Here is a 25,818-nt window from a genome sequence, read left to right as displayed (position 1 = left end):
CAACAGTTTCTCCGACAGTTCTCTCTCGACGCGTTATGTTAATCCGTCTCGATTAATTTCCGAAACTAGTCTTGCGACTACGCTCGCGCGCGAAAGTGCGCCAGTATAATAAAGATTAATTTAGACTCTCGCGCAGTAACTTGACTTTAACACAGTAATTAAAAAACACACGGCACTTGAAACAGTGCTGCTTATTACTGCTCCTCGAGATAATGGATCTTGCTACAATTAGCATTTAAGCAACGTAGTAACAACAACTCTCTTTGGAGAAATAGTAACTATGAAGTAAATAAAAAAACACAGTTATATATTTTTTATCTCGCAAAAGAGTATAGCGTACAAATAAGAGGAGAATATATTATTTCGATTATATATATATATACACATCTACTAAGGAAAAATGCGTGTTGTCATAGTATCCTCCATTGGTACGCGATTGTCTCTCCGACGGACAGAATCCGTTGTCCTTCCGGGCAAAATTGCCATTGCTGGACCGCCTCGAACTGGTAAATCAGCGCTCTGAGAAAGAGCTCTGACTTACCCTCCGAACGTACCACCCGGCCCGGTTCAACCCCCGGAGGGTATACGAGCACGCTTGTCCTTGACAGACGATTAAGCAAGCGGTGGTTTCTGATTGTACTCACCGGTGGCGTAGTGTCCGAAACTTGGAAGCATCGTCGAGTACGGTGGTATCGCAGAGGCTACCTGGGGCTGAGAAACTGGCGGCTGCAAGACCGTCAGTCCGGGATCCCCTCCGGGGGTGTTGGGGGCCGCGGGGGTGGCGTTTGTCTCGTTCTGCAACGAAATCGGGGGACTTTGCTCGCCCCCACCGGCCCCCACCCCGACATACGATACTGCGACGGTACTGCTCTCTGCTATGGCCATGCACAACACAACACGACATTCGAGTCAAGCACTAGCTAACGATCAGCGCCTTACGTCTAAAGCTTAATTAAACTGTTTCGGTGAGATGGAATTGGGGAAAAAAGTCTGGGATCCGGGATCTTGATTGCTCCGACATGTTGTATATTTTCAATCGCGATATATTTTCTGTATTTAAATTTTCTTTCAATTCTTTTCACTTCTTCCTGATGTTTCAATCAATACTGATCTTGACGAAACAAAAAATTCGCGCAAGAATTGAACGCATTATTTTTATTTAACTCGAATGGAAAAATAAAATATGACTAAGAAAATAGATAATAAAATGCGTGTGACTTTGATTCGTCGGACATATAAGATACAACTGGTGGATAATAGAAGGATCTTTATGGGGAGAGAGGAAGATACCGCATTTAATCTCGCGGTTGACACTCGACGCTGGTTTAACACACTTGAGATGTGGACATATATTAGTTGGACACACGCATGTCTGAGAGAGGCTCAATAAAAATCTTATGCTCAGCGAAACAGGTATACATGACTCGGCGCGAGACCGTATAGAGAACTAAAGAGGTGGCGAACTCACCGGTGGTGTGGTAAGGAGACATGTTAGCCCCGTCCAATGTTTGGCTCAATTTTAGTTCTTGCATCGTCAGTGGCGCGAGCGGCGTCAAAGTACCACCTGCTATTAAGGGATCCCCATTTTTCCGTTATTGCGATTCTCGTATCGTCGACGGACCGATCAAGGCGGAACGTTTAAAGGTCGGTCGCGAAAAAAAACGTAAGAGATTTCTTAGAGATTGCTCGCGAGAATTATTACAAAAAAGATAGCGCTGACAGAATAGATATTTGTATATTAGCGCAACTAGTCTTCCTTCGCGTCCACGCATGTAATGTTCAAAAAGAGTCCAAGTACTTTCGCGCACAATCACTTTACTTTCGCGATACTATTACATATTAACGGCGGGGTAGCGATCGCGACTTGGACCGTTTATGTCGTTCTTCAAAAATCTTTCGATCCGAGGGCGAAGATCCTCGATTGAATTTCATGAGATGAAGCCGCCGTTACACGCCTCGCTTCGTCCATTCCGAAAAGCAACGATCGGAGAGAATTCGCGGCGTGGCGCGACGCGACGCGGCGTGACCGAGTTGCTCGCAACACGTGCTCCATCGGAGAAAGTTCCGCTCATGTGTGTTGTGTACCGGTTACTTTTCAATAGCTCGTACCGTCCGTATACGTTCCGCCGTTGATCGACCGCCTTTAAACGGCGCAAGAAAAGTAGAGAGCGAGATGAAGAGTGGAAGAATGAAAATAGAGAAAGAGAGAAAGAGTAAATATTGTATACGTGATAGGAGGAGAAATATAGGCGAGAAAGGTGAAAGAAAGATCCGCGAACAAGAAACCCCGACTGTACTATTTTGATAAGAAAAGAGATACAGGTGTGTAAAATAAGAAGAAAGAGAGAAAGAGAGACGGCTGAGAGAAGTGAGAGAGCGCTATTCCCTAAAGCTGAAAACGCCGAACCACCGTGTGGAGCTTCCCGCCACCTCTTCTGCCGCTGCTCGGCATAGCTCATGCATTATTAAAGCCATGTATTTAGCCGATATGGGTATGCAAAGCAAGACGTAAGCCGCAATAATAAGCGTACAGGGAGGAGACGAGATGAGGGAGGGGAAAAAATAAAGAGAGAGAAGAGTCTTTGGGAATGAAGAGAAGGGGGTTGAAAACGGAGGAAAGTGGTAGACTCGGTATATGACATTAGGTTGTACAAGAGGTTGTGGCGCGCACACACTGTCTAGGATTTCTGTGCGAGGGGAGGAACGGTAAAGAAAGAAAGAGAGCGAGAGATAGAGAGAGAGAGAGAGAGAGAGAGATAGACAGATAGATAGATAGAGAGAAAGAGGCCACGCTGACAGGGATGGGGGTTGTCGGAGGGTGCCGGAGGGTGAAAAGAGAGGGATCGCTCACCTATGGTGCCCCCTATGGGCGGAGTGTAGAGATGGGGCGTTTGCGCCTGCGTCATCGTGCTGATGGTGCCCAGGGAGTCGTAGAGCTCGGCGGAGGTGGCAATAGCATTCCCGGGGAATCCGCTGTGTTCGTAGTAACCGCCGCCACCTCCGCCACCACCGCCGCCGCCGCCGCCGCCGCCGCCGTTGTTGCCGCCACCACCTCCGCCGCCGCCGTTTCCACCACCGTTTGTGCCACCGCCGCCCCCACCGCCTCCACCGCCGCCGAGTTCGCTCAGGAGCTTGTGCTCGTCCTTGATGCTCCATTTACTCGACCACAGCTGCAACACAGACGGCGGAACCTGAAGTCGAAGTTCGCGAGTTGGAGGGACATCCGAGAACAAGTGCCAAGATTGACTTGGATGTTGTAGAGCGAGGGGTCGAGCTTGACTCGGTCCCGCGATTACCGCAAGCGACTACCCGAGAGTTATGCGGAGATTCTATGGAACTTCCGTTCGCTTTTGATTGATTAGGGCGTTTTAATCGAGGTACGCTATATATATATACTCGGGCTTGACCTACGCTCGAGATTGCGACCTGATTTAATTTCAATTACTTGTATAGGTAATTAGGTAGGATACATAGATAGTTTGCTGCGCGGTTCGATGCACTTGGAAGTGAGGAATTGCTTGTCGAAGCGTATATCGCTGCTTAAAAAGAATTTCATCGTCTTTACTCACGTTTGAATACAATTGATCGCCGTTGTAGTTGCTTCTTTGTCTCTTCAAGTCGTTCTCCGCATGGTCGTTCAGGTCGCGATTTTCGTCTGTAATCAATTCCAAGAGTTGCATTTTTAGAAGAACAATTTATACATTCCTTTTCAATTTGATTTTTTTGTTTGTGACAGTCTATTCTCATTCAACATGACGCGGAGGCTGCCGCGATTCCGATACTCGAGCAAAATGCAACGAGTGTCATTTCAGTCGGTATCTCGAATTTGATAATTTCGAAATGAATGAGGAAAAATGGATGCGATTGCACGTACAGCGGTTCACCGATACATGCACGCGCGCGATCCGATACGCGGTCGGCCTCTCGTATTAACCCACGAATCAAGACACAAATTAAACGTGGCTGGCCGAAACTAAATTGAATCTGTCGAGTGGACGCGGCTCGCGCGTAGACGGCGTATGGCATTGATAGATAGAGAAACAATTTCGATTCTATTATATGTCTTTATTATCTCCCGGCCGTCCCGGCGGTTTAATATAGGGACAAGCACGTGGGACGAGTGTGTCGTTATTCCGGTACCGAGGGAGGGACGGGCGGACATCGCGAATCCTTGCCGGGGATGGAGGTCGAGAACGGAACCGACCGGTGAGAGGGCTACAGGGATGGACGAGTTAGAGGAAGGAGGAGAGAGAGAGAGAGAATGACAGTACGGACGTAACGTCGCTGGCGGTGGGGGTAGATGGTCCAACGTTCTGGGGTATCTCGAATAATTAAATGACCATCCGAGGGTGGGACGACCGAGGGGGTGGGAAGGTGGGCAGGGGGAAGGGGCGCCTAGCATAGGGCTCGTTAAACCTCCCTGTCAAGTTGTGATTGTCCGGCCGGCCGAGAGAGCGACGGTCGACGACCATTCGAGCGGCAGGGTTTGTTCCTGGACCGCTATAAAACCCTCGTTTCAAACACGGCGGCGATCTCCCTGAATCTCTCTCCTCCCCAGTCCCGCTCGAATTTTACGATTCGATCGGCCGAGTTAATCGCGGCCGCGCCGCGGCGTGCAAACGCGTTGCGGCCTCGGTTTTGCTAAAGTTTAGGGCGCTTTCTGGAAACGTCGCTATTCCGCTTTATACGCGAGTATTTCGGCTGATGAGTTGGTAAAATCGTTCGGCGACGATCGGTTTTATCGCGTCAAGAATCATTTTTGTTTTGTCATTAATATTTTGAATCGAACGATGAAAATTCGAATCTTTTTTAGCTAAATCTTTAAACTGATATATTTGAAATTCGTACATATATTTCTCTTTTTCTCGGTTGTACGATGCTGAAATTACAAACTCGCTTAGCGAATCGAAGTTTGCGAGTTTCGGAAAGTCGAAATCATAGCTGGTTCTCGACAGATTTGACAGCGAATGAATTATATGTCGCGCGGAAGGAAGGTCAGCGCGTTCCCCCTTAAAAAGAGCAGTAAATCGAATAATTCGATTGATGCTCGAAAGGGCAAAGCACGAGCGCTTGCGCTTAGCTGTAGCACACACACTCGCTTTCTCTCATTCGCGTTATTCGAAAGCAATTGAGTCAATGTTAAGCAATACAATACACGGGTAATAATGGACTCTAGGGCGAATCTGGCCCCTAACGTCCAGGGGGGATGTATAGGGTGGGACACGACGGGCTCTGGGATTCTGCATGGGGCTAGAAGCGCGCAGATGTAACGCGACAACAAACAGCCCCGATAGATTGCAACGCTTCCCTCGAGAGGCCGTTCGTAAATTCGTAATAAGCTCCGGGAAACTTTGGGCACGGATATGTCTTGGCTCGTTCGTCCAAGGTATAAATAATGTCGTCGCGCCAGGACCGATTTTTCTCGACCGACGAGTCTCAAATTGCGGAAACATACACAGAAGATTTTTTCACCGAGTATATCTTTAGCGTTTGTATCGGTAAAAATAATCGATTCGAACAACATGCGGCAAATATTTTTAATCTCGAGTGATGTTCGATTTAAAGTTCCTTTAATAAGAGTGTAAAAAAGCTCGCATAAATGTAATAATGATGATTTTATATTTTGTTATTTATTTATGAAAAATAAATATGTAATATTTATTGCAATATATCTTGTTCAATAATTTTATAACTATCCAAAATTGTATACTCAAACTCATCAATAAATTATTTATTAATTACAAAATAGTATGACGCTTCGTAGAGATACAGATATAAATTTACTTCAAAAAATTGCACAATTCTAAACATGCGATTTTTTTTCTGTTATCAATATAAAGTTAATTTTTGCATGCACTTTTGTTTTCTCTTTAAACATTACGTCTGAAATTCGCGCAAAAATTTGTCTGTCACGTGGTGGATTGAAAATAATCCGAAATCATCTCAATGTTATAACTCTTATTAAAGGAATCTTAATCCGAGTTCAGTCGCTACTTTGCAGCGGATGAGAGTTGAAGCAGGAGGATTGGACGCGCTCTGTAACACAGTTTTTTCTCGAGCACCCCTATCTCTCTCTTTCTCTCTGGCCGAAGAGCGTTTCATTAAATTTGAGCACTTGCGGTCGATTTTTACGTTCTGGCGGCAGCGAAGGCAGCGGAGGAACGCTCGTTGAAATTCCAGACAGTTAGGCGGTACACGCGTACAACACGTTACGTGCACGCCGATGGTCTCCCCGGGGGACAGGGAGGCTAATGTGTCGCCGGGGCCCGAGATAGAAGAGCCGCCTGTGGTCTGTGAAGTTTATAATCTAATACGTACAGCTCTACCCTCCTCTCGGCGCGAGAGCGCGCGCTCGCAAAACATTGAGTGCTTTCGCCGCGGACGCGACCGCTTTTGCGGCCGCGTATATCGCCGCTCTCATAATCCGATTATATTGAATTACCCGTGTATCCATCGGCATACATACACACGCACACTCATACATACGCGCGCACACATTATAAGCCCCAACCGTTCGAATCGATATACTGGAATCTCGTCGCGAAACACGCGCGCTCGCGGAATTTTGATCGAGCTTACGCGCGGTTTTTGTCGACGTGTACGTTTTGCCGCGGAATAGAATTACGTCTGTTCCGCGGAATCACGGCGAATCGTATTAGCCTAATAGTCTCCGGTGACACAGGTAGAGAGATGGAGAATTCTAGCGTTCCCGAATATCGGAGCAAGTGCGTATTTGTTTTCCTATCCCCTCCCTTTCTTTTTTCTTCCCGATTATATTTTCGCACCTCGCGAATTTCGGGATTAAGATCGACGCCAAAAATACTATTTTTTTTTCTCTTCCTCTCGCTCTCTCTCTCTCTCTCTCTTTCTTTCACGAAGCTATAAAACGTTATAGTTGGTCACGTGTACGTGGCACGTGTCAAGAATATTTCGGGCCGCGTTATTCACGCAATGACAGCAGAATGAATCGCAACACGTGCTCGGCGACGTTTGACTGATAACCTTGCTGCGTTATGCGGCTAATCTTGGTTCGTTCGCTCGGGGCGCAACGAGTGCCTCCAAGTGGCCCTCGATCGTCCGCAAACGAGAAACGCGTACGACTAGAAAATATCCCGGCTCGAAACATTTGTCCCGATAGACAAATGCTCGTCGTGCAGATAATGCTCGTTATGCTCTATTTGTGCATCGTCTGTTTCCAATCGTCGTTTGAATTATTATCGCTCGATGTTATTTTAAGAAGTTGTTTGTACTCGGTATAAACGAGTCACAATGAATCACTTGTAACGGGATTCGCGTTTGTCATTAAGCCGTAAACGAATCCCTCCTTCATTCTACCTTTGCGTATACCTCTGAATTTAATAGACATCACAATTGAGTGGAATATTATTCGCGAACCTTTGTTCCGCGACTAAATAAAGCAGCGAAAATTTGGAATGCTCGGGGAACAAGACAATAAGAGCGCGCGCAAATTGATGCTGGAGGTTCTCGCGAACGTCACCGTAATATTAACGTCTGAGTCTTTCCGAAATTGTTCAACTTCTCCATTGTCTGCGCCCCTGACGTGTAAACCGACGCAACTCACGTCGATTTACTGGACCATGACGACGATGTAAATGCTATCGTATTTCTTATTTAAAACTTGCGTGTCGCGCAATTATCACTAATCTTCATACACGACAAGTTATTGCAACGTCTCACTGATTCAAACTAAAAAATATCATTTTGTTTTTGGTTTTTAGTCTCTAAAAGTTTGAAACGAAAATATACATCCATATGGATATTTGCACTAGAAATTGCTGCTATAAAAAAAATTGAATATTGCAGTTTTAATATTATTATAAAAATACTCTGCTATAACCCACTACTTAAATTAACTATATAACTCATCAAAAAATTGCAGGAAAAAACTTCTCAAATTTTTAGAAATCACAGTACAAGTTAGTTTAGCATGTAAGCGCGTGCGATTAATTTAAAAAACTGCAAAAAAATAACAAATTACTTTGCAAGTTTCTGATTGAAAAAAAAAACTGATTAAGCAAGCAAACCAACTTTATATCAGTTTGCAACATTTAATTATGTTGAAAAACGATACATGTCGGTTTAGAGGAGAGTCATGTCGATTTTGCTTGTCTCTCTCACGAACAATCATACCGTCTTAACTATTGAACCGTGTTACGAGATGAGCTCACTGCTATTCGATTTGTATACTCGCGATATTAATAACGATATTTCATTCCTTCATGTAATTTCTTTCGCACCGCGCTGTTTGAAATTTCTTGCAAGTTCAGTTGCAATTCGACATCTAAAGCGATCTCGTTTTGCCGATGATAAACGCACTCGGTATTAAATAATATTACACGATGACGGAGCATACGGAGAGAAGGATAGGAGAGTGGAAGAAGCTAAGGTCAGTGACACGAGCGGGAAGATTCGCGAGTGACTCACCGTCGACGCTGCGTTTCCTCTTGATGCTGTTGCCATTCGGATCCTGATGATGCGCCGGGATGCCCAGGATGCCACTGATGCTGTAGGCGTTGGGTGCGGTGGCAGCGGGATGACCTGCCGCTGTCGCAGGTGCGTGTGCTATCACCGACACGGAACCGCCCGAGCCCGGCTGACCTTGCTGCTGACCTTGCTGCTGCTGCGCCTGCTGTTGCTGATGCGCGTGCTTCGCCTTCTCTGCCGCCTTATTCCTCACGATCCTGCGAACAATAGGTCAGGCACGTCGTAAGTAAAATCGCCATGTCACTGAGAGACGCGCCTCTCTTTCTCTCTGCTTCTCGGATAAAAATCCGAACGATTATATACGTCGAATAAATCGCGCAACGACGTCCGCCGATTTGGATCTCATGGAGAACGCTTTTGGCGTAGCAGATACATCTGCTGTATCTATTAATACACGGTGACTTTATCTAGCGCAACAATAAAGTAACTTAAAGTATTGTTAATTCCGAATCCCTTGGACGCGAAAGGATCGACGATGAGGCATTGTTACGAGACAAGATCTTCCCGTCGAGGACGCTCGATTCTTCACGCGATGATAAAGCGGTGATCGAGATATCGAACAATCAGCCGTTCGGATTGCTAATTCGGATATCATCCGAGCTGTTTAACGCGGAAAAAGTCTAAACGAATATCGATGTTTGTTGCATCTTATTTTCCAAGACATCTCATCTCGCGGAGCTTATTCCTCCTGAAAGCGATCCTCTTTGCTTCCTCCGCGAGAGCGCCTGCCTCGATAAAAGTAACGATTGTTCATTCCAGTTCCATCACGGCCGACCATAAATCCCGACATTGCCGCTTAGAGCGCGAGCCCAACGTCCGCTCGACGATAACCCGGTGCGTAGCCGCCCCGCGCGATACCGATCCGCGAGTCACGGATTACACGATGATTAATTACGATTACGCGGGTCACTTCGCGCACGATCATTCTCCTCTGACGTCTGCCTAGACCTACCTACCGCGAGTGTGCGCGCCAGGAGACACGAGGCCATTGTTCGCCGTCGGTCGCTACCTTCGGATAGCGAGCGGGTGTGACTTTGCGGAATCTCGCCGTGTCGCGTCGCGTCTCGTCTCGTCTCGTATACAAGTCTTCGAAAGAGGACTCGCCGTCAACGCTGTAACGAAGCGCGCGGCCATCTCGAGATTCACGTTCTTCCCCTTCCTTCCACCCTCGTGCGTGCACCGGCCGCTTATTATCCGTGATATATTGCGCGTGCGGTTTCAATGGTCAGCCGCTCTCTCGACGTCGGTATCAATTACCGCGTCGAATATTCACAGAGGCGCGCTATTAATTCCGCGCGCGCGACTCGCCGCGAAGCGTCTCGCGCGTACGTCCTTTCGGCCTTGGATGATTTAACGCTTTCGCCGCGAGTTACGGACGACTTTTTGCTCTCGCAGGGCGGTCTCGTCGTAACGCGCGCGGTCTAGTGACGAATCGACCGAGTCCATTTTTCAAGAGCTTAAAACGGCATTTTGACAGCTGTAATGTGTATTTGACCAAAAATACGATAGTCCTCGGAGAAATTGTGTGCAATAACATTTTTCACGGGCTTATCGAATTTTTCGGGTGTACGGATTACAGTCAATTAGAGTATCGGTTTTTTTTTTTATTTGAAAGTATAGGCTATAAAAGTTTATTATGCTTCTAAAAATGTACATCTCTTTGGGCAAAGCAATTCGTAGGAATAGCACACGCGATACACGTGGTCGCATCAGAGTCTCGTTTTCTTTTTCGACTGTCGTCCTTTTTCATTCCGTAATGCACTTTGGAGCGCGTCAGGTCAACGATTCCTCGTTGGGATGGGCCAGTACGTAATGGATCGACATTAAGTCCTTCGTTTCTACCGTGGATGTGTTTGTGGGCTAGGTAATCGTGGGGGTGCGAGCGACGGCGATCAATCAGATGACACCTGTTGCCCAACCTCCCTCGTTCGTTCGTTCGCCACCTTCGCCAATTCGCAACAATTAGCAGCGATCCTTATCAAGGTTAGACTCTGGGGTGGTCGGGATACCAACGATCCTAAACTGACGAGTTATCGCGCGTCGCACCCCACATGTGCAAGTTCCACACCTGTAATAATTAATCGTCCTATCGTGTTTTTCGATAACTGATTATTTTCCTCGTCGTTTTACACGTAAGTAATTACGATTTTCGAGATAATTTTTGCGCGGTAATAAAAATAATATAAATAATGTATGTTTTAAATAAATATTAAGAGTAAATAGTTATCGATAAATAATTTACATTTGAAAAAAACGCATTTCTATCTTTGATTTAAAATAAGATCCGATTTGTATCCTTTCACCTAAAATCATTATATAAACGAGACATGAGAACTTGAGAAAATTATTAATGAGAAAAATGTATTTCTTCGAAGAAGACGTTATGGCATTCCGTAAAAATCTGATAAAAACATTCATTCGCTGTATGTACATAACCAGCGATGCGTTATTCTTTCTCCGCGAGTGAAACGCGAGCGGCATTTCTTGAATGATGAAAATCAGGCGCGTGGCTTCCGCGAAACGGCACGTAACGATTTCGCTCGCGCGGCATAATGAACGTAATCGACGATCTAATAAATGCAACGACGTGTATATATACGAAGGAAGGAAGGGAGGTAGGTCCTTTTGCCACAACAGGTGCAGATTGCATCGCGATACAGATGATACGCGAACCGTTGCGACACGAGCGCGCTTCTTGTACGACGAATGCGTGAATGCGAATGCGAAGCCAGCTTTCGCCTTAAAATTCATTCGCGCGCCTCGGCGCTCTAATTAACGCGAGCCTCTACGAGCGCTCGTTATCGATGCATTGCTAAATATCGGCGCAACCGACGGCTAATTTTCTATGCCACCGGACGAGGGATGAGGCAATTTACCGAAGACTAATCGAGTCGGCGTATGTTTTTTGCGCAAGCCGATCGCGTTACGTTATCGCATTATCGTTCTCGTGTAATGGTCAAAAAATTCTTACGTCAGATCTAACAAGAGTCACGGAGAGATTCTTCCGGGACGAGAGCGATCGGAGAGATTTTGTTCGCGAGATATTTGATTCTTCGAAGAAAAAAAAAAGTATTATTTTTTAAAGGGAGAGATTGTATCGATCCCACGAAAAACAGGGAGTACCACTAAGTGCGGAGTATGAGAGAAAGAGCGAGAGTCTCTTTTATGGACAGAGGTTGCCGGGAAAATAGAGAAACGAGTGGATGAGAACGAAGTTCGTACGACGTAACCCCAACATTTTCCTGACGCTACAACAGTGTTTCTCCCTTCGTGCTCGATTCTCCGCTCTTGTTCTTCTTTCTCTCCCTCCTTTTTCCTCCCTTTCCCCTACCTTTCCGGTACTTCATCTAATCATTGAGTGTGCCCTTTCTTCTGTGCTTTTCCCCGTATACGATTCTCGTTGCGATCTGCGGCGCGAGACGGTTCCAACACAGATTTCGCGACCTTACTTCTTACATCTATATAATTAAGCTTCCACGCTTGAAGCTGATAAATTGCGAGTATACGGTGCATTGACATTACGAGAAAACAAAGTGTCGTCCAGTCGTGTACTTACGCGAACAATAATTTGATCGCAATCGATCTTTTACGCCACGTGACCCAGCCATTAAAGATCGCATTTGTTTTAATCTCCCGATGAAATCGCACTCGTAATCGCGCATGTTTCCGCCGCTTGAATCTTGGCCCGAACCTCGCGTTCAATCGTCGCGCATCGTAAAGTTAAATTCCCGCTCGCATCTCGCCGTGGATTTGCGAGTTCGCCATCTCCCGAGCTTTCCAGATTCGTCGCCGTAAAATCATGCGGTGGTTTGTCGTTCGTGTGGGGAGAGAAGAGAGAAGAGGTGGTCTCTCTCCTCTTTTCCCTCCTCCTACCGATCTTCTTCTCGAGGGGGACGAGAGGAAGGGAAATTTCCGCGAACGTCACGTAACGACATTCTCCTTCGCTCTCACGATTACGACGCCTAAGAGAGAAACCTCTTGGAGGTGGCGCCTCTCGGAGGAAGGCTTGGTAGAATTATGAGGGTAGAGCCGTGTCGAGAGTGCCACGTGGGAAGAAGCTATGCCTCCCCTGGCGCCGTCAGATCGTTCCCCAACGGCCACTCCTGAACTAAACTGCTTCGCTACCTACCCCGAAGTGCCATCTCCCACCCCAGAGTCAAGCTTCCTTGCCGTTCGCTTTAAGTATGCGAATGTCGCAGCCGCATGCCGCTTAAATCTCGGGATTGTACTTGGAAATTTGAAGAACAAGAAGGACGAGATAAATCATTCGTTCTCTGAAACTGTGTATCGCGCTAGAGACGGAAAGCTGCATCTCGCGTTTCTCTCTCTGTGTATGTCACAATTTCTATATCTTTTGTCTCGCGGTTTTTTTTTTTTTTTTTTTTTTTTCTACGACTACGGGAAAACTTTCGAAAAATACGTATTTTTTGGATAACGGGGCGGACAAGGCGCGTAAATCGTCGAGATTGTTCGAGCGCGTCCAGCGACTGTATACGTTCCAAAAACGTCGTCGATAACGACGTCGAATGGCTCTTTATACCCGCGGAATTTATTTCTAATAAACCGATAGAGTGGACCGCGCGGGAATAATAACGGACGCGTACGAGTGTTGATAGAAGTTTGCGTCTCCCGTGACGACCAGGAAAATCGAGCAGCCGCTGCATATCGCGATGACGACGTTCCGAGAGAACAGGAGAAGCGTGGGCGATGGGTTCGTGCCACGTCTCTGGAACCGCAAACTTTAATGTCGGCATTACTTTTATGCACGACTTTATGCCAAGTATCCCATCAAATATATGACCCGCACACTTCCCCGGTGCCTGGCGAGAAGAAGAGAGTGAGAGAGAGCCCGCTTCTCTCTCCTCTACTTACCCGATTCTGCCCTCGACCCCGTCCGCGCGGCTAAATTATTGCGAATAAAACTTTATACTCAAATTACCTCTACGCCAACTTTATCGCATTTCGCCGGCGCTGCCGTTGCTAGCTTCTCCACCCCGCCATCGCGGTTCTCCAACCTCCGACGTTTCCCTACGTCGAGGGTTGGTGACTGGGCGGATTTAAATCCTCTCTCCCCCAGGTCGGGATTAATTTCTTCGAATTTCGTCCGCGCGTTCTAATTTGTGGGCCGAGACGCGATTATTTCTAGATAGTTACGTGCCGATGTTTAACTCCGAGGATCAACGATCTTGAAGAACCCGAAGAAAAGTACCGCCGACGGGCGTGATCACGGCGTGGGCGAGAAAGGGCCGATCGATGGTTGTCAATGAACTGGTAGGTATCGCTCGTTAACGTACACGCGCTGGTGATTATCGCGAGAGGAGGGGGAGGGATTTCCGGATTGTGATGCGAGCGCAAACGATCTGTAATTGTCAATTATCGTGGCGCTCGTTAGGCGTCGGCTGTTATTGATCGCTCAAAGTGCCGGTGGATCTTGATCGCCTACCTGCGCGTATCGATCGCGGAGGAAAGAGAAGTTTGTGTTTTATTAGCGCAAACGAGCGAGCTTCATCTCGTCTTGGACTTCCCGCCAAATGCTCATCGATCGTGTGATTTTATAATGCATCGAATATATCATGAAATTTATTTGACGAATCTCGCGAGATACTTTGCACTTTGGTGCAAAATTGTTCGAAAATTCTTCCGTTGAATTAAACTCGCAGAATTCAGCCAGATAGCAGTTAAACCGCTCTCTTACGATTTCACGCCATGCTATTCTTACAAACAAACGTTGCTGCATTTCACCGACGCATCTGTTTTACACGTCGTTTACCGCGGCCGTAGAAGAGATAGGTACTCGGATGTTCTCTCGACGTCGAAATTTCCCCACCGTCGCTTCAATTTTCCACGAAGCCGACGTTTACTCGCGCCCCCGATATTCGGACGATAAAACGGCATCAATTCGTCTCGACGACAGGACCGAACGGTTAAACGCGCATTAGGGCGCCTCTCGCGTTCTCGCGGCGTTAATGCGGAGCTTTAAAGTTATTACGGACCATTATATATATGTCGCGGGGGCCGGATTGCGGGAGATTTCAAGGGGCTCTCGAGGATTTAGCGGTCCCCGGGGCAGATGCTCCGTCCACGAATAGCACCAAAACGGAACTCCTCTCTCGTTAACTCCAAGTCGGATAGAAAGATCAGGGGAGGGAGTATCGCGAAGAACACAGCAGGAGGAAGCGAGACGGAGGCAGAAGCGGCAGCCAGAGGAGAACTGTTCCGTCGAGAGCTGTAGACACAATACGGGACTCGCTCCACGGCCATTGTACGCCCTTCAGAGCCGCACAATGGCTGGAAAAGGTGTATCCTGATATTCCGTCACCTCTCCCCTCTCTTCCTCTCTTTCGCCCTTTCGAGAGAGAGAGAGAGAGGCTGTAATGTATCCCGAGCTACCTGGCGCTTCCACGCGACGTACTAAGGTGTGATTCTTAAACAAAGGCAATTCTCGCGACGTCGGAGTCGACTTTTTATTCCGCGAAACCGTATTCTCGAAACACATTTTCCTGATAAAAAAAAATCTCTCTTAATCCACGCTACCGAGTCCACCTTATAACATGTAAGATTCTGTAAATATTCTTAGATACCGGATAAAGATGTCGCGTATCGAAGAGATGGATTTATATTCCATATAAACTTCACTCCCGTATTTGATGGCGATTCTCCGCATCTAAGACGTATCAGGTATGGATTAAAACGGTACACGTCGTGGCGCGTTATTCCGTGCCATTCTCAATCATTTTGATGAAGTGTCCCCTCTCGTACAGCGGGATGAGTATATTATTATATGTCGGGACGCGCACAGGGTGCATTGTCAAACGGCAGCTGCCGGGTTCGTGTACACAACTATATTAACTGCGGCTGTACCCGGCGGATACACAATGATCCGTGCGCGTGTCTGTGTCTGCATATACGACGTACTTGTACGTACGGAAAATGGCGCTGTTTGCGTGTTTGTTTGCGATGCCGCGCATCCCGACGACAAAAGCTACGCTCCCAACAATGATACCGGCGAGTCAACAGTCACCGGCGATCCTCTAAAGCACAATGTAACACGCGATTTATAATATTTGGTGGGGGATATATATATATATATATATATCCCCTCCCCCTAGACGATCATGGGAAGTCAAGAGGATGATCCCTCTTGTATGTCCGCCGTTGGTGACCAGGAATGTTATTCACGGGGCGAAGCTGTTTGCTCGTATTCTCGAGCCTCGCCCTGTTTAACCTGTTCGACTCGACGACAAGGAGTTACCGCGCGAGACAGGCACCAGGGAGGTAGGAGATAAATAATCATCAATCGCCGCGTCCCCGTATATTAATCACACGCGCGAGTAATGCGAGATCGTGGCGTAGGTCGTGGGAAGTGACACCGCGATTTCGCTCTACGATCGTTCATTCGATCGATTACGCGGCACGATACGAAATACCCTCCCTCGCGATTATTACTCATCGGCGATGAGCAATTAATAGCGGTGCGTTCGACGGTTCATTAATTACCAATCAAATCCGCGATGATCGAGTGGATATTAAATGCCCGTTTTCCCGAGTCATCGGCAGATAGCGCGATTTTTCTCGCTCTGTGCTTTCGGATTTCGAGTTCGGTCGAGCGCGGACGTTGACGCGGTGTGCTACAGCACTTTCGAGCAACTTTGCTATTCCCGACCAGGAACAAAAGGGACGAAGCATTATGGCCTGGCGGAGTAGGCGACCATCCGGTTTCATTGCGGTTCCGTCTGTCCTCTGACGTTTCCACGGCAACCTGGATTTCGTGCGTCGCCGCCGTCGTCCTCGTCCTCGTCGTCGTCGTCGTCGACCTCGTTGTCATTGTCGCTGCTCTCGTCGAGCCCCAAAGTATCTGCCGTTCGCGAAGAGGAGTCGGGGAAGGGGAAGAGAAACACGGAGGACCCGTAATTGTAACTTCATTTCGGGCTAATTTCGGGCCGGGGAGGTATGATGAAACGCGGTAATAATTGCGTTATCCAGACAAAGGACGGTTATGGATACGCGCCGCCGCCACTGCCGGCGTTTCCAACGTGGAGGCACCATCCCCCGAATCCTCCCTCGAGGGTGCTGCCGTGCCGGATAATGTAGGAGGGCCTCCTTCCCTTTCGCTCCCGCGCGCACCGCAAATATGGCTGCTTTAACGAAGGCCGCGGCGATGGTGCAACATATTGTTCTCCCCGTGCGTGTGCAGCTATTCGCTTAAACGCCGACGTCCCGTTGCTTCAAAAGCCATTGAAAAAAAAAAAAAAGACTCGCTAGATAGATCGATAGATTTATTTCGCGCGAAATTTATCTCACGACAATGCAACAGTATGTATGATCGCAGTTTCGCGCTCTCGTTTCTTCGATCGTAATATCAATGCCGAAGATGCAGAGCATCCGTCACGGGAATATTATCCGTTTCACGAAAATGCGAAATGGCGAAGCGATCCATTACGATCTCGAGCCGAGATAATAAATGCGACGATTTGACGGCTTCCCGGAGAAGGAGAATCCTCTTCCTCCCGCGGTGCTGCCGATGGAATGGTAAATAACTCGCCGCGGGTAGGGTAGGCAGGGCATTATTTATGGGGATGTAATTTAATAACCGAAAGAGAGATGAACACGGGGAGATATACCGGTGACGTCGGCCGGAAAGCCGAAAGTGGCATGAAAGTAGCAGCCATCCCATTGGCAGTCTTTCCGCGTCCTCGAGGAGTACTGCCAAGCCATATGGCTCGAGCCGCCACCTCGGCAGATTCTGAGAGGGGGAGAGGGAGTGCGAAATGATATGGAAGTAATGGAGAGCGGTTGCGTCTCCTCGGCGGGAGATTGAGTCGCGCGATAGAGCCGTACCGAGAGAGCGATGACAGATTGATACAATTCCGGCGAGATTCGACGCGACAGATTTCCTGCCAACTGTTGTCGCCGCACCGGTCATTACGTCGAATTAAAGCCACGGTTGAAAATCTGTGTGATCGATCGTGCGTGGATCGCTCGAGTTTTCGACAGTTTGGCGACAAAATTAAAGGAGTTAAAAAATTTGCAAGATTCGACAGATAAATTTTTCGACGGATATCGCGTCGAAAGAATCTTCAAGCTCGAGACTACCAGTTCGGGTAATAGTCCTTTGGCATCTAACGGACGGAGGATCCCACGACCGGAACAACAGGAAGTCAAGGGAGAGACGGCTTTTTTCCTTGGCCCTGATATCGACTCTGTCGCAGCTTGCGGCTTCGGGGGCGAACGCGAGAGGCACGCGAAAGCGTCGGGGGTTGTGTCGAGGAGGAAACGAGAAGAAGGCGGTTGTGAACCCGGCGTAAAGCTCTCGGGCGAACCTCGCTCCTTATCGATCTGCTCCTGAGACTCCTCCGACTAAGAAGGAGGGAGATAGAAAGGGATCGACACCAAAGGAGAACGAGGGAGAGAGAGAGAGAAAGAAGGGCGGTGGGCCTTTGCGGGTTTGTATACGTGTAAGATAGACTTCGGTAGAGAGCCGCCTACTCGACCGTGACTCCGCAGTCGAAGCCGAGCCTATCAATATTTCCTCCTGAAATTCACCGCGGCTCCTCTTTCGGCAATCCTTCTTCCTTTGTACTCTTCTTCCAGGCTCTCCCGATTTCACCTTTATCGCGCCGCGGCAATAGATGAATTCCATCGCATTTCATCGATTCCTTAATTATCATACGCTTTTTCACGTACGTCGGACAATTTTCGATTAATACGCTCCTTCGTTCCGCCAAATATATTAAATGAATCGACGACACGAAACTCCTTTTAGTTAAAAAAACAACAAAAAAAAAAAGAGAGAGACGTAAGAACCATCGCGCGAAGGAAATGTCCTTTTTTAATCACGACATTGCATTCCGCGATTCGTAAAGAGCGCGAAAAGAGAACAATAGAACGCGAAGTCGCTGCGTCGGCGTCTTTGGCGAATAAAGAAGAAGGCACGGAACTGTTAACGTCCAATCTTCCCTCCGTTTTTCGCCTATTTTTCCGCTCTCCTCAATCCTGTCTCATATACACGGGATATATAACTGTTATTTTTCGCGAAAGCCACTCCATTATCTCGCTCTCTCTCTCCTCGTCCGTCTTTTTTACCTCTTGCGACTCCCATGCCATCCCACGCTCTTTCCTCTACCCGCGGACGGTCTCATTTCGAAGTGCTCCGGCAAAGCAGGACAATACATTATATTAGCTGTATCATTATTTCTCCACCCCGAAAGCTACCTCGCGGCTAGAAAAACCTGGACACGCTCATAATGGGAGAAATCCCGGCGCACTACGCTCGCTGATGCATCTCAGTTTCTTCGCGGTAAAATCGCGTTTGATATCGAGATCTTTCTTCTCTCTTTCTCCAAACTAAGTTCCGGCTATGCCAAAGCCTCATCAATGAAAACATGATCGATTCAAAGTTTTTCATTTCGTATTTCTCTCAGTTTCTTCTTTTCCTCCAGTTTAAAACAATTGTCTACACAATTTTCTGAGAGTCGCAGCAATCCTTATACGAGATAAACCTCCGTGTCTCGCGACTTACTTTCTCCCCTCGAAAATGCACCGTCATTCCGATAAATTGCACATCGGGCAGAGATTACATCCGCTTCGACGCTTCGCGGGATATTTAGTTCTCGAGACCCCTCTCTCGTTATCAATCGTTGTATAATTAGTCCGCTGGCCATTTTCCAAAGGGACCAAACGCTCGCGCGTTTCTATCCGCTGCTCGTCGAGCGGAAATGCACTTACCTGCGCGGAATGGATCGGGCGGAGGGTTGCGGGTTTGGTGTACGTGAGTGGGTGATGGTACGTTGGATATGGATGCATGTAGATAGCGAGCGAGGTAGATAGGTAGGTAGGTAAGTATCCGCGGGGTAAGTTTTTCCAGGCGATCTGCTCTCCGGATTCAGATCAATACCCGCCATCTGGGCCTCGAGTCGGGGGGATAGGGACAAGGAGGAAAAGGAGTCGCGCTGGCGAGAAGGAGACCACGATCAAAGTGAGAGAGAGAGAAGCGAAAGGTGAGAGCGAGATGGAGAGACGAGACCAGGAGAGGCAGAGGAGATCGTACGGAGGTGGAGCCGGAGGAGATGGAGAAGTCACTCGAGCAACAAGCCACCGCCGCACCCTCGACGCAATCCTAGACACATCGAAAACCTCGGCCAGAAAGCAATTCTTGTACTTACACACACGCTCGCGTTTTTCACGCTACCGTGACCGCGCGACGCGCGTAGTGAAAGAAAGAAAATATATGCGCGTTCACCTCTCGCTCGTACGAACAAATAAATATGGACAACTCGACGAAACACCGATTGAGAAATATGACATAGGAAGACGCTCGTTGCTTTCTATTTCAATCGCCGAGTTGTAACAAAATTCCCTCGCTCGCTCTCTCTTCCTATCGTGATGCGATCATTTCTTCAAGTTTTTAATATGTCGAGCATTTTAGTGTGACGTTAAAAAAAAGATAGGGAAGGAATGAATTTGGAGAAGCGCTATTTCGCGATTGAATCGATAGAAGAACGTTCGAAGACTGGACGTTGCGCGGCATCCCGATCTCTCGTCGCGCGACCGCGACGCGGAATTTAAATAAGCGGCCGCGCGTAGCACTTACGTCGTTACGTGGGCGCTAACTCATTTGCGTGCGTTTCCATTAGCGGCTGCGGCCCGCGGAAATCGCGTTAGTGAATTTCACTTGCCGGCGCAATTCGATTCGCATTACGCTCCATTTCATTATCGGCGACCCCGCGTGTGCGGGAGATGAAAAAGAGAGGGAGGGAGAGAACGTGACAAGAGAGAGAGAAAGAGAGATATCTCGCTCGGGGGAGCGGAAGATAAGATCTTAAGTAGCGACTGATTAAATCTCGGGACATATGCGAGCCGATCAATGGATACACCCCATCTCGTCGCTTCTCTCCTTCTCCCGCTGCGTACCCTTGCAGCTTCTTCTTTCGTCGGTCGAAAATGGGAGGAGAGACCGAGTCGTTCAGTTTGTGCGGTGCTGATACGCTGTAATGCCGTCCCGCGGGAACTCACTCCCTCTCGCCATCTCGTAAGGGCTCGCTCTACAAACGCGGGGTACTCGTGTTCCGTCGGCCCGGTTGGGCGACGCAAAAACACTTGAATTAATCGGCCCCGGGTCCCGAAGGAACCTGCGAAAGGTCAATAGGATCGGGGCGGATGCGCACTTATCTCGATGCACATGCGAGGGTGCACGCGCGGACTTGGATAACCGATCGCGTCGGGCCAAGCATATGTCGCGACTCCTCGAACCGGCTCCGACCGACGATTAGCGAAATTAGTGACATTTCAAATTATGTTTATTTTTTTCTTTCAAAAAGATTATCAAGAATTTCTAGTCGAAAGATTAGAATGTATGAGGATCCATATCATCGGTGCGTCTAAAGTTTGGAACAATGCATTCCATTCAAAATATGCAACGAATACGATGAAACGAATATTTATAATCTCTCATTTGAAATTAATGACACGCATTAATCAGATTTCGAGTCCTTAATTTTTTTAAAGGGATGCTTTTACGCGCTCGTTTGCATTATGTTACGAATTTATTCAGGCGTTCTATAGAATGTCACATTAATTATAAATTTAATTATAAATCTATACACGCCTATTTTTATTATATATACTCTGTCATCGATTTGATTGTCAAATGGCCAAGCGCGCGTTTGAGGGGATGCAACAATCCCGGAATGAAATGATCCGCTGAATAAATAACGATAATAACAACAACATTGACTCACCGATTGATGGAAGAGACGGATGGCACGTTGTCCTGCGAGCAAATGCCTTCGGCCAGCAATCTGTCCCTAATCTCCCACGCAAACATGGTCGGATTGTCCCTCTTGTAATTAGCGATCGCGTCGACCACCGGCGGCGTTGCTACTTTCGGCTTGGAGCCTCCTATGACGCCGGCTTTGAAGCTGCCTGTCTCGTAATACCTACAACGTAAGATTACAACGTAACATTACAATCAATCTTATCAAACTTATCTCATCTTATTTCGCGAGAGAAAAAGGTCGCGCGGGAAACTCGCGCGCTTAAAAGCTCGATGCCGACGAGAGATCGGTCGCGCCAAAGTTCGCAGTTTGCTCGCTCTCTCTTTCCCTCTTTCGTCCTATCGTGGAACACGGAATCGCCAAGAGCGGGGGAAAAAGAGAGAGGAACGAACGTTTTTCCCGCGGTGGGCGGCCAACGTCGGAATAACGAATCGCCGTCCAGCGGCGCGTCAACGACCGGCTGTTTTAAAACAAACGGCTTCTGGCCTCCCGCTGTTGCCCTCTCTCTATCCCTCCTCTCTTCCCTCTTTCTCTCTATCCTTCGGATATCTCTCGTCGCTTCTCTCCCATCGGCCCGGGTATATGGGCGAGATGGGCGATCGCGATTGGCCCGCCGTGAACGCGCCCTTTGTGCCTAATTAGTTAAATAATATCTTCGCTCGTGCTTAAATTCAATTACGCCGGATAGTCCGCAATAATGGTTCGCTTGTGGGCCGCCTTGATGGATGTGGGTCCGCCGCCGGCGTCGGCGTCGACGTCGACTCACTATACGCGAGCTAGATATCTGGCCAATTTTGCGTACGCGCGTATCTCTGTGTCTGTGCGGAACACGCACGCGCGTCGGAAGCTTCGCGTTTTTTGCGATGAAAAATATTTGCGCGAATAAAAGCGCCGTAACAGGGTTTTTGCGTTGCATGTCAGAGGAAAAAATGGGGCTCGGATTGTCGAGTCGAATTATAGTCCTCCGTCCTTTGTACGCGTTTTGATTGTTGTAGCTAGGAACGAAGGCATTTTTTTAGCTAAAATTGCAACGTATTTTTCATATATATATATATATATATATATATCTGCACCGAATGAGCTTCTCTGTCATTTTGATAAAAAAAGCGGACTATTTTGTATTATTCTATTTTTATTGATGTATATTGGATTCTGTTAATTTAGTGCGAGGGCTATTTTGTATCGATTGATCGGTACTTAAAAAAAGCACAATCATAAACGTACTCGAATAGGACTTTTAGGTTCCGTGCCGCCTCCGCGAAATGATTGCGATCATATCTGGTGTGTAAAGCCCCATTATTCCGGGCCCACATGGCATTGCTCACCCGTTGATATTTCGTTCCCCTTTGTTCCGCCTCCACCGTGAAATGGCCATTAGATCGCGCGATTTTTCAAATCGATCTTTACCGCCGCCCGACGTGTTATTCTCTCTCTCACCCTTGCTGTATTAATTCCGATTTAAATGGATTCGAAACAGTCTTGCGCGAAATCGAAAACGCCACCTCCGTGGAAGAATGGCATTATTTACGCCCGTCGTTACGTGGCCGACGCACTGATTTTTCGCATTAACGCTACCGTAAAAAGCACAGCGTTAATCAACGATAATCAGCGATAGTAGTTGAAGTAATAAAGAGCCTGTTTCGATATGCAGCATAAAAATAATAAATTTCAGATTATATAACTGTATATTAATATTTCGATATTTCCCAAATTGAAAATTTGATATTTTCTTTAATTTTTATCTACAATATGTACATATCTACAAAGGAGCAATAAAAATGCCAAGCAAACAATTCAAGTTACTCAATCGCTAATCAATTAGACGGTTGTAACAGCACGAACAAGGAAATGACATATGTTGTCACGCTTACGCGTCGACGAAGGACGTTTCGCAGGATCCGAGTCATAACCAGCTTTGCACGGTCCTCGGAATCCGCGGCGTGTCTAGAATACAGAAGTGAATACGAAGAGCCACAAAGCGCCGACTCTAAAGAAGAAGGAGCACTTTGTATGTCGCGCGACAGAAAGGTCTTTCGCGAGGGAGAGACACGACGACTCGATTTCGTGGGATCGCCGCGTCGCGTCGATGCCTTTCAACGCCGTCCCCGTCGGCGGATTTTACGAACCCTCTCGCCTAGAAGTCGAATCCCGGTATCCGGTTTCGTCCTAGATTCGGCGAACGGCGTTCTCGTCGTATCAGCGACGCGTGACCGCGTAAAGGCGCGCACGCAGTCGCCGTTAACGTTTGTCACATCGTCGACAGGCCCTTAAAAGGCCGTTTTCGCCGTATCTTCGGACCATAAAGTCACACATCCGCACGCGGAAGAACACCGTGTATTTAGCTGGAACGAGAGCCAAGTCCTCTCGAGCAAGTCTACGTTTAAATTTAGCAACCGCGCAAAAGCAAGACCCGAAGTGTCGAACGGAGTCGCACGACTCTTGTGACGCAATCCTTCCGCGGTGTCGAGATCCGAAAATTCAATCTCTCTCTCTCTCTAATATTTTGACTCGCGCGTCACGGGAGAGTGAAATTCGACTGACAGGTCTCGCTCGCATTTTTGTTAATGACAAACTCTCGTTTCTCCGAACACGAGCCTCGGCCCGGGAAAGGGCCCGAGCCGGGAAGAAGGAAAGAAAGAGAGGAAACGCGGCAACTTTAGTCGCGGCAGTAAATAATCCAGTCGGCCTTTATTATGCGGGATTCATGAAAGAGCGCGATATATGACAATGATATTTGGTCGTGGGGGACGCGAATGACGTTCGGGCCATCAAAGCGGCACGAGGCCACCCGTTACATAGCGGAGCGAAGGGAACCGGAGGAGGGTGGAAAAAACATGGAAACCGCATATCGTCGGGCGACTCCGCGAGAGTGAAGGGGCCGGTTCCTTCCTTCCGGTCCCTTCGTCCCCCCCCCCCCTCGGTCTCTCCCTTCATCGTCCCTCTCCTTCCCGAGAATCCGTTTGCCTCGCGGTCCTAACGCAGCGTCTTTAATTAAATCACTTCGGGAAGCGAGAAAGCTTGGTCTCGAGTCTTTTTTGCCCTCGCGTCTCTTCCTCTCGTTCGCGAGTCGGGAAACGACCTTGGCCACTCCGCGACGCGGAAATTGCGGTGTTGCGTTTGGCAAGAGAGGATAAGCTTGATTCTCTCGTAAATCACTCGCCCTTCGACGACATTGTTTGTGCTTGTTATCCGCTCTCCGAACTTGGCAAACGCGATTTTCAGATGCGATCCTCGCGCATCTCTTCGCATATACATGTATACATTTTAGCCGATCGATTCGTGTGGATGCGTTATTCAAAGAAATAGATCGCCTCGCCGTCTTTACAATGAACCGTTTAACTTTGCGATATTAAATTGTGGGAGATTAATTTTCTGGAAAAATTTGCTGCGCGCTCGGATTAATCTCCGCCCTCATCTCGCGATGACTCGGCGGGTCGCGATTTAAGGATACGAATACAGAGGTACGATGCCGGTACTCACCTCGACAGTATCTTGGATACACAGCCGTGAGATACCCTGAGTTGTCTCGAAATGTCGCACGGTCGGACGCCGCTGTGCGCGAGCTCGACGATCCTCTGCCTCACTACATCCGGTAGGGGCCTTCCGTTCACAAAGACTCCGCCGAGTTGGTTGACTCCGCCATGACCTGAAAAAAAAGGGATCGATAACGTATTAATCGATCGTGAGACTTGAATCCGCTAATAAAAAATATTCGCAAAAATATATCATCGATATCGTGTACAGGTATTTGCTAAAACGCGCCATTTACATTATTAGTTTGTCCGTTTACTTTTATAGCAACAGCATTCCGCTGTTAAACGTCATGTTGGAACCGGTGGCATGAATTAAAACGATTCGACGTGCCATAAACGATTCGCCGTGAAATCACGGCGTTAAACGCGATTTGCGTGTGAATCGGACTTCGCGCGCGCGCGCATTAAATCGACGATCATTAAAGGAAGCTGGCAGAACGGATCGCGAATGCCAATGTTAAATCTTCTCTCGAATGGTCTCTATCGCCGCGGAATCATTCCACTTGACAGATTTTGCGGAGGAATATTGTACCGTTCACCAGCGAGGCTTTCTATCGAGAAAATTATTTGTTTCTCTCACGCTTTAGTAGTTTTAAAAATCATTTATTATATATATATTAAATAAATATACTTATTATATATATGATTTAACAATCGGACAATGATGTAATGAAGTGCGTGAACCAAAGGCGAACCAAAATGCGAAAGATGAACTTTAATATTTCTGCCGGTTAATCATTTTCGCAGTGCCGAGAAACGTTCCAGGGTCTCAACGTCGAGCATTCATTATTATTAGTTTACTCCCCGCTGCTCGTCGAGTTTCTGTCTCGTCGCAGGCTTCATTTTCGCGCATTAAAGCCGCCTAACGCGATAACTCGGAGCCAATATCGTAATGGAGGGTTCTGCGCCGCGACATATGTCCCCCTGTTCGTGCCAGTGCACCGATGATTCGATGATCATCGTTGTTTTCTGCGAACCCTCGACGACGACGAGTTAGTTATTCGGCC

General features: G+C 47.7%; 1 protein-coding gene across 1 annotated transcript in view; it reads right to left on the bottom strand.

The window, feature by feature from the left end:
• Positions 1 to 25,818, bottom strand: part of sv (paired box protein shaven) — a 145,343-nt gene that overhangs the window by 4,555 nt on the left and 114,970 nt on the right. The window contains exons 6-12 of the mRNA XM_085485594.1: positions 24,759 to 24,924; positions 21,243 to 21,440; positions 8,446 to 8,702; positions 3,570 to 3,655; positions 2,852 to 3,170; positions 1,469 to 1,567; positions 645 to 875 (exon numbers count right to left, since the gene is read on the bottom strand). Coding sequence (XP_085341720.1) covers positions 645 to 875; positions 1,469 to 1,567; positions 2,852 to 3,170; positions 3,570 to 3,655; positions 8,446 to 8,702; positions 21,243 to 21,440; positions 24,759 to 24,924 — 1,356 coding nt within the window. The remainder of the gene's footprint in view (positions 1 to 644; positions 876 to 1,468; positions 1,568 to 2,851; positions 3,171 to 3,569; positions 3,656 to 8,445; positions 8,703 to 21,242; positions 21,441 to 24,758; positions 24,925 to 25,818) is intronic.

The sequence above is a fragment of the Nylanderia fulva genome, unplaced genomic scaffold (genome assembly GCF_048542155.1).
Source record: "Nylanderia fulva isolate GAGA-0341 unplaced genomic scaffold, ASM4854215v1 Scaffold38, whole genome shotgun sequence".
Classification (NCBI taxonomy): domain Eukaryota; kingdom Metazoa; phylum Arthropoda; class Insecta; order Hymenoptera; family Formicidae; genus Nylanderia; species Nylanderia fulva.
Note: the sequence above shows the minus strand (reverse complement) of the source record. Positions and strands in the feature narration are given on the sequence as shown.